The sequence below is a fragment of the Podarcis cretensis genome (genome assembly GCF_951804945.1).
Source record: "Podarcis cretensis genome assembly, chromosome: 9".
Lineage (NCBI taxonomy): Eukaryota > Metazoa > Chordata > Lepidosauria > Squamata > Lacertidae > Podarcis > Podarcis cretensis.
In genome coordinates, this window is record NC_137178.1 from 5,955,931 (window position 1) to 5,965,338 (window position 9,408).

At 48.7% G+C, this 9,408-nt stretch overlaps 1 protein-coding gene across 2 annotated transcripts; it reads left to right on the forward strand.

Moving 5' to 3' along the window:
• The first annotated feature begins 6,258 nt into the window (after nucleotides 1–6,258).
• Nucleotides 6,259–7,468, forward strand: LOC307223452 (olfactory receptor class A-like protein 1). 2 transcript variants are annotated; one of them, XM_079989408.1, is made up of 2 exons: nucleotides 6,259–6,452; nucleotides 6,580–7,468. In XM_079989408.1, the coding sequence occupies exon 2, from the start codon at nucleotides 6,632–6,634 to the stop codon at nucleotides 7,442–7,444; it is 813 nt and encodes a 270-aa protein (XP_079845534.1). In that variant the 5' UTR covers nucleotides 6,259–6,452; nucleotides 6,580–6,631; the 3' UTR covers nucleotides 7,445–7,468. The 2 variants fall into 2 exon arrangements, with proteins under 2 accessions (XP_079845534.1, XP_079845533.1); XM_079989407.1 differs by having other exon boundaries at nucleotides 6,259–7,468.
• The last annotated feature ends 1,940 nt before the right edge of the window (nucleotides 7,469–9,408 follow it).

The window sequence follows — 9,408 nt, forward strand, 5'->3', positions numbered from 1 at the left end:
TTTATCGTCTTCCAAAGCAACTACTCTATTCTGAACTTAAGAATGGAAAACATAGTGCTGGTGGTCAACAAAAGAGGTTTAAAGACTGTCTCAAGGCAAATCTAAACAAAATGTAGTATAAACACTGACAACTGGGAAACACTGGCCTGCGAGCGCTCCAGTTGGAGAACAGCCTTTACCAAGGTGTCATGGGCTTTGAAGACACTCGAACTCAGGACGCAAGGGAGAAATGTGCTAAGAGGAAGATGCGCTTGTCAAATCCACACCATGATCAACTCCCGCCCAGGAACCAATGCCCCCACTGTGGAAGGACGTGTGGATCCAGAATTGGCTTCCACAGTCACTAACGGACTCATTGCTAAAACCGTGTTTATGGAAGACAATCTTACTCGGCTACGAGGGATCGCCAAAGAAGAAGAAGAAGAATGCCCAGGGAAAAAACCGAAAGTACCACCACCAAGCTGCAGTTGTGATGGTTGTCCACATGGGGGCAGTCCTACCCAGGGCCTGCCCTTGTTTTAGCCTGATGGTGTAGCAGGGATACCCTCTTAGAAGAGCTATTCTCTTCCATGAGAAAGGTGGGCGAATGCATCTCTGGAAATGCAACTGGCCACCTGCACTTTTTATATGCTCTTGCATTAAAAGTGATGAATATCCGTGCATTTAAAGTGCAGCATTTTATGATTTAAACACAGCGTGATTCGGTGCATCAGAGTTAATAATGCTGTCTGCTTCATCAGAGGGTGCCCTCTTAGTCAATTCAAAGGATTGGGTTTTTCACCGAAAGAATTAAGATTATGGGAATGGCTGGGTCTGTGTGCAGCTCCCTCATGTGGCTGAGCTGTTGAACTGCAGGTGGCAGCCTCTTCAACGTACGTTGCCTCCACTCACTGTTCGTGGGATTCTTCTGGACAGGAAGCAGTATAAAAAGGGCTTCTTGTTCTTTTTGAACCTTGCTTGAGCAAAATTGGTCTTCCTGAACTCCCATGTGTTCTTGTATCCTTTTGTGTTCTTCAGTCCTGGCTTGTCCTTCAGTTCCGGCTTGGCCTTTGGTCCTGGCTTGTCCTTCATTCCTAACGTCCAGCTTGTTCCACAGCTTTTTTGATCCTGACTCTAGGCACGCACAAGACAGTTCCTGTGGCCCAGCTCACCAATGAACCAAGACAGCTATATCCCAGATCTTTTCAAGCAAACGATCAGAGAGAGAGAGAGAGAGAGCATGCAACTTTCTGCAGATTGCCAGCGCTGCTGCTCTCCTGGCAACGATTCACCCCCTTTTGCTAATGTGTTAGTGTTTTTCTGGCTTCTCCCATATGTTTTCGTGACGCACACTTGCTTAATTAAAATCACATTTCCCCGATGCAGCTCAACACAAAGTAATTAACTTCACACGTTGCAAGCAGATCTTTGACACAATTGGGAGTGTTCAGAGAAGGTCTGCAAGGGCGTGGAGATACTGGGAGCGCAGCTTTTTCAGAAACCCCAATAATGTCATCAAGGTAGATCTGGTTGCTCTGAGTGGGTGGCAAGTAAATGAGCCTAGTTAGGGTGGAGCAGTAGAAACTCAGCCCTTGACATGACCACAAAATGAGCATCAGCAGTTCCCATAACAGATGTCCAGTTATCAAAACCATACTAACTTATGTATGTGAGATTCTCCTTCCGCATGGAATTAAGCATGTTTTCAAGGGACATTTAAGTGACTGCAGCAAGTCTAGCAGAGTAGCGACTTTATACCTTCTCTGGAGGGCAGGACTCGAACTCATGGCCTTGAGTTACAAGAAAGGAGATTCCGACTGAACATCAGGAATAACATTCTTACGGTAAAAGCCATTTGACAGTGGAACAGAGGACCACAATGGGCAGTGGATTCTCCTTGACTGGAGGTTTTTAAGCAGAGGTCAGGAATGCTTTAGTTGAGATTCCTGCATGGCGGGGGTGGACTAGATGATCCTGGGTGCCCCTTCCAACTCTGTTTTTACAATATACAATACGATATACGATATCTTTATTGTCATTGTCCCATGCAGAACAATGAAATTGAAAAACTACATAAAACTACTACAAAACTACATAAAACATTCAAAAACCCCTAAAAACTCTGAAACCCCATTTTAAAATACACTATACTATAGAGACCCCTTATGCTGCATTTAGAACCAGAATTGCATTTGCGTAGAAACTGTTTCTCAGGCGGCTAGTCCTGGCCTTTATAACCCTATACCTTCTTCCAGAAGGCAGAAGCTGAAAGAGATCATTTCCGTGGTGTGTACTATCCTGCGCTATCTCTGCCGCTTTCTTATGGCACCTGAAAGCATAAATTTGATCCAAGGTGGGAAGAGTGCACCCAATTATTCTCTCCGCAGTCTTTACAACCCTGGACAGCATTGTTTTTTCCCTGGCCGTGCAGCTCCCAAACCACACACAGAGACCATAAGTCTCTGTGTCTTTTTCTTACAGGGTCCAGTGTCATCATCCTAACACAGCAGAGTGCATTCTGACATTAACACACCACTTATGGGAGAAGCAGGATTTTGAGACAGTCGTATTTAGACCAGGAATCCCCAGTGTCTGGAGGCAATATTTGGAAAGCTAAGAAACTGCTGAGGTTGCCCACAAGAGACCAGTTTCACAGAAGGAAAACTGGCGATACCCATATTGAGGTTGAATCCTGACAAGGCAGAAGTACTGTTTTGGGGGGACGGGAGGTGGGTGGGTGTGGGGGACTCCCTGGTCCTGAATGGGGTTACTGTGCCCCTGAAGGACCAGGTGCGCAGCCTGGGAGTCATTTTGGACTCACAGCTGTCCATGGAGGTGCAGGTCAATTCTGTGTCCAGGGCAGCTCCATCTGGTACGCAGGATGAGACCCTATCTGCCTGCGGACTGTCTCGCCAGAGTGGTGCATGCTCTGGTTATCTCCCGCTTGGACTACTGCAATGCGCTCTACGTGGGGCTACCTTTGAAGGTGACCCGGAAACTACAACTAATCCAAAATGTGGCAGCTAGACTGGTGACTGGAACACTGGCTCCCAGTACGTTTCCAAGCACAATTCAAAGTGTTGATGCTGGCCTTTAAAGCCCTAAATGGCCTCGACCCAGTATAACTGAAAGAGCGTCTCCACCTCCATCGTCCAGCCTGGACACTGAGGTCCAGCGCCAAGGGCCTTCTGGCGGTTCCCTCACTGCGAGAAGTGAGGTTACAGGGAACAAGGCACAGGGCCTTCTTGGTAGTGGCACCAGCCCTGTGGAAAGTCCTCTCATCAGATGTCAAGGAAATAAACAACTACCAGACTTTTAGAAGACATCTGAAGGCAGACTCCTTTAGGGAAGCTTTGATGCATTACTGTATTTTAATATTTTGTTGGAAGCCGCCCAGAGTGGCTGGGGAAGCCCAGCCAGATGGGCGGGGTATAAATAATAAATTATTATTATTATTAACCAGCCCCAAAAAGCAGGCGAAATATTCACACACACACCAAAGCCAAAGGAAACGCAGAGAAAGAAAACAGGAAGCGACCCCCACAAAAGGGTGCCCCCCCAGCCAACCAAACCCTTTGTTGTTGTTTAGTCATTTAGTCGTGTCCGACTCTTCGTGACCCCTTGTACCAGAGCACGCCAGGCACTCCTGTCTTCAACCAACCCTACCCCACTTATTTTCTTTTCCCTAATGAAAAGATTAAAATACAAGGTTATGGCAGCCTTGGGGATCACCGAAGGGGGTTGACTGAGGGAAGCATGGTGCCCAGAGATGCAACGTTGGAGACACCATCATTACACAACAGCTACCTGCCCTGGTTTTGTGAACAAGATCCGCCTTTCTCCAGGTCAGCACCCTTCAGGTGTTATCCAACTCCCATCGACTTTGCAAGTGTATCGACGTTTTAACCTTATAAACCTTATAAACCACCTTTTCAGAGCCAAGCAGCTGGGTGTGCTTGTTGTTGTTGTTTAGTCGTTCAGTTGTGTCTGACTCTTTGTGACCCCATGGACCAGAGCACGCTAGGCACTCCTGTAAACTGCCTCCCACAGTTTAGTCAAACTCATGCTGGTAGCTTCGAGAACACTGTCCCACCATCTCGTCCTCTGTCGTCCCCTTCTCCTTGTGCCCTCCATCTTTCCCAACATCAGGGTCTTTTCCAGGGAGTCTTCTCTTCTCAAGGCCTTCAACTGTATGGGAATCACATGCCTTCCAAGATTTCTCCAATGAAAATAGGGATGTCCCATTCCATAATGATAATTTTACTATTTATACACCACACAACTTACCGGGTTGCCCCAGCCGCTCTGGGCAGCTTCCAACATATATAAAAACATAACAAAACATTAAACATTTTTTAAAAAGACCTTCCCTTTACAGGATTGCCTTCAGAGGGCTCAGGGGTCGGATAACTCCATACCCTCCAACATTTCTCCAATGAAAATAGGGACATCCTAAGGAAAGTGGGGATGCGGGTGGCGCTGTGGGTTAAACCACAGAGCCTTTGGCTTGCTGATCAAAAGGTCAGCAGTTTGAATCCCAGCGACGGGGTGAGCTCCTGTTGCTCAGTCACAGCTCCTGCCAACCTAGCAGTTCGAAAGCACGTCAAAGTGCAAGTAGATAAATAGGTATCATTCCGGCGGGAAGGTAAACGGCGTTTCTGTGCGCTGCTCTGGTTCGCCAGAAGCGGCTTAGTCATGCTGGCCACATGACCCGGAAGCTGTACGCCGGCTCCCTCGGCCGATAAAGCGAGATGAGCGCCGCAACCCCGGAGTCGGCCACAACTGGACCTGATGGTCAGGGGTCCCTTTACCCTTTACCTTTAAGGAAAAGTGGGACATTCTGGGATCCAGTCAGAAACTGGGACAGCTTCTCTAAACCAGGGACATCCCTGGAAAATAGGGACACTTGGAGGGTCTGGAATCAGATTTAGGCCACCCTTTCTCTTTTCTCTCTCCCCAAAATCCCATCCAACATGGGTTGCGTAGAAAGTAAACTTTGGAAAGAACAAAATCGGGGCAAGAACGATGACAAATGACTGGTGGGTCCTTTCCTGGTTGCAACAATGGTTGAACGACAACCGGTTTTCAATCACTGGATAAAGATTTCTGTCCTCAGCAGATTTCCCAGCAACCAACAACAAAGGCACTTTGCTGTTTCCAAGAGATCCTCTGCATGTCACTTTGCCGCAATTCAGTAGCCAGCTGTGTGTTCTCATAGCATCTGTGAGCAAAATCCAACCTCCCTCTTACCACCAGATCACGGCCACAGGTACGAACTACAGATTATGCACGGAAGTGATCTTTAAAGACCTACCCATGTCTTTTTTAAAAAGAAAGAAAAAAAAAGGAAAAGAGCTTTGGATGATGCAAATGAGAAGGGAGCTGTGTACTTAACCCTCCTCCCACTGACCACTTTTTGACAATGCTTTTAAAATGTGTTTTTGCAAGGAAACGGACAGGGCAGCACCAGCCCATAGCATCTCTCCAATTGGGCAGTGTAACTGAGAAGGGAGAAACAGCACGGTTTGTGCTTAACCCCCCACCCACCGTTTCTCCACCCCCAAATCTCTTCCCACCCGCTGTACCTTTCAAAAGGTGTGTTTATGAGAAAGCGGAGCCAACAGGATTAGACCTAGGTAGTAGCAGCCTGTGGGGCGGGGCGGAATTAGAAATCCACCCCCTAACTAGGCGGGGCATCAGTGATGTTGGGGAGGGAGGACCAGCCCACTCAGGAAGCAGGATGAGGCAGCTGTACCGGGGAGCAGATCTGGACCCCCTTTGGCAGATCTGTCTGCTGCTGCCTCTGCCATTGCCAACTCCTCCTCTTCCAATTCAACAATTCTACATTTCTGTGTATATACAGCTCGCTAGCTAGATCTTGAATGCTGCAAATCTCCTTCTTTGCACTTGCAGAATGGAGGGTGAATTCAAAGTGGCATAAATTAGAGTGAGCGGTGCATTGAGTACACAACACAGGGCCAGTCAACATGGTGTTCTGCAGATGTGGTGGGCCACACCTCCCACCACCCCTAACCACTGGCCACGCTGGTTGGGGCTGGTGCCAACTGAAGTCCGACATCGCCTAATGGGCATCCCTTTGGCTACCCCCCTCCGAGCGCATCTGAAAGTTGTTTTGGCCACGTATATGGCCTCGTGTTCCCTCCTGTATCCTGCTCCCTCCCTCGGTTTCCTCCCTGCCTTGGCACATTTCTTATCAGCCCCTGGCTAATCTGCTTTACACCTGACCCTTTTCAGCAAAATAAGATAACAAGCCTTATGCAAATAGCAGAGTAATCATGTCCCCGGTGGGAGTGCGCCAGGAGAAGTTGTGCCTATATAAAAGAACACCCGGATCTCATAAGCAGGGGGGAAATCACCTTCCGGACACCGGTTGCAAAGAAGCTGGTGTCCTGTGTCAGACCGGAGAGCTACCAAAAGGAAGCCAAACAAAGAAGCGAGGCGCCTGGAACCCGGTAATGTGTGCGCGAGGCCCTGCCTCACCATGGTGCACGATCTCATGTTCGCGACATCCATCCTTGTGTACCTGTCATCCTTCGTCGGCATGGTCGGAAACCTCATTGTCCTTTTTGCCTTCATCAGCAACGCCATCCGACACAAATCGCTGCAGCCTCTGGACCGCATCATTGTCAACATGTCCCTGGTGAACTTCCTCCTCTGCTGCTACAAGGCCATTCCGGGGCTCCTTATCTTCAGCAGCACCAAGGTGTTTGGAGAACTGGGTTGCAGGATCCTGCTGTACACGTACCACACCCTGAGGCTGATCAGCATCTGGTCGGTGGAGAACCTGAGTTTCCTGCATCTCATCAAGATCCGTCGGCCCAGCTACCGGTGGTCCAAGTTCATTTACCGGCACCAGGGCAAGTACGTCAACAGCACCCTGGCTGGGTGTTGGATAGTCAGCATCTTCTTACAGATACCTTACTTGCAGTATGAGAAGACGGTGGGCAGAAGGAACAAGACCATCGCCTACCTGGCGACGTCAACCTGCTTAAGGTCCACAGGGAGCTTCGCCATGAAGTTCACCACATACACCTCGGTTAGTTTGGACCTCGTCTTCGTCCTGTTGGTCATCGTCCTCAATGTCTTCATCATCGACCTTCTCTGCAAGCACAGCCGGAAAGTGAAAGCGGCTTCTTCGGTCACCAGTGGCAGCTGGAACAAGCACACTGCCCAGGCCACAAAAGTCTTGCTCTCCTTGTTGTCCATATACGTGGTCTGCTGGATCTCCAACGACATGGTCTGGATCGCCATCGCCTCGGGGTACATCAAGAGCAGCTTCGAAAATAGCGTCCTCAGCGCCCTCTACGGCATCCTGTCTTCCGTTTATTACTCGGCCAGCTCATACGTTGTGGTCTTTGGCTACAGGAAAGTCCGGGAATACCTGGTGGAAGCCTGCTGGTGTTTGAGGTGCACCAGGCAAACCATGGTTGAGAACCTGTCCTAAGAGGATGTGCCCCACAGACGGTGGCCAAGTGCTTGGCAACTGGGAATTCCAGCCGCCTTGCCCAAACTCACAAAAGGCTGCTCCACCATGGGGAAGGAAGCCGCAACCTGAGAGAAAACAGATCACAGTTTGGGAGCCAATGTTCCTCCAGTATATCAGCTATCTATCTCCTGGATCCTGACCAGTTGATGTGTTCAGCATCCTCGTTGGTGGGAAAGGATGTAAGAAGACTTCACAAGGAGGATGGCAGTCAGATGGGCATGGAGAACTCATAATTGTTGCACTGGATTCAGGCTTTTATGTCGCTGCCTCCAGTTCTTCTACACAGGTTACAATTATGGTTATTATTCTTTTGATATCTCGCCTTCTACCTTGAGGTTACATCTCAGATTTCAGGGAAGCAGGGCGGCCACCACCTGACCACCTTTGATCAGTCTAGCTAGCCATGTAAATGGACGTGAGACGAGGGGAACGGGACAGGACCAGAATACTGGGGAGACAGAAGTCAAGCAGCGGCAATTAGCCCAGAGAAGAGGGGAGCATGCAGAAAACATAGCCTAAACCAGGGGCGGGCCGATGTCAGGTTCATGGGATGCCGTTTATCCTTTTACTTCATACCCGAGATCTACCAACCCCAGCCAGATACACATAGCTGTCAACTTTTCCCTTTTTTAAAGGGAAATTCCCTTATTCTGAATAGGATTCCTCGCAAGAAAAGGGAAAAGTTGACAGCTATGCAGGTACAGAATGAAAGAGCAGGGCATCTGTGAGTTCAGGCATTGGTTTTCAACAACAGAACCGAGCACACAATTCTTTCTCACCATAGTCATAGAATCATAGAATCACAGAATCCTAGAGTTGGAAGAGACCACAAGGGCCATCGAGTCCAACCCCCTGCCAAGCAGGAAACACCATCAGAGCACTCCTGACATATGGTTGTCAAGCCTCTGCTTAAAGACCTCCAAAGAAGGAGACTCCACCACACTCCTAGGCAGCAAATTCCACTGTCGAACAGCTCTTACTGTCAAGAAGTTCTTCCTAATGTTTAGGTGGAATCTTCTTTCTTGTAGTTTGGAACCATTGCTCCGTGTCCGCTTCTCTGGACACGCTCTCTTCATAGTCTGCTCTTTTCACTTCACTTCATTTCACTAGCCCAACAGAGGTGGAGTGTGGTCGTTCCATCAGTGCCACTGTTAAAACAATTGAGAGTCGGAAACTCTGGCCACACCCGTTCTGAAGGGGGGAAAGGTGAGAGGCGGGGAAGGAGCGTGTGGTGTGGGATGGGGACTGGAACTGGCAGTTTTGCGGCCTTGTGTGCGAGGAGGAATGGCCACAAAGGAAGGCAAGGATTGGAGGAGGGAAATGGAAAACCCAGAGCAATTGGTTGGTGTTGTTTTCCCAGTACAGAGTTCCAACTCTGTGTTTACCACCATGGACAGCACCCAAGGGTCCTTTGAAGGAGAGCAATTTTAGATATATTCTTCCGGAGGCTCTGCTCTACCTGCTGAAATATTGGTAACCTCCCTCAAACCATTTATTGTTGTATGTTTCCAATGTCCCTGTTTATCAGGGAGGGGCTCGATTGACTGGACAGCAATCTCTGAAGAAACACTGTCTCCATTCAGTCTCGGTTTTGGCCTTTTGGACATACCTTGCTATTAAAAAAAATTCCAGTGTTCGGATTCAGCTAAATCTCTGACTGCTTGGTTGGGTGTGCCTTTGGCTATTCTTAAGGCATTCATTTCTTTGCAACAGGCTGGCTTGCAGCATTCCCAACAATTTGAAATAAGCCATTGGGTATAACAGGAATACTTGTTCTCCGTTACACCTTAATGTCCTTATGCCCTCCTTCGCACGTAGGTGCGTTGGGGAAAAGATGTGTTCGTACACCCCCACACCCTCATCTCCAGTCAGAGATTTAGCAAGGTATGTCCAAAACCGAGACCGAATGGAGACAGTGTTTC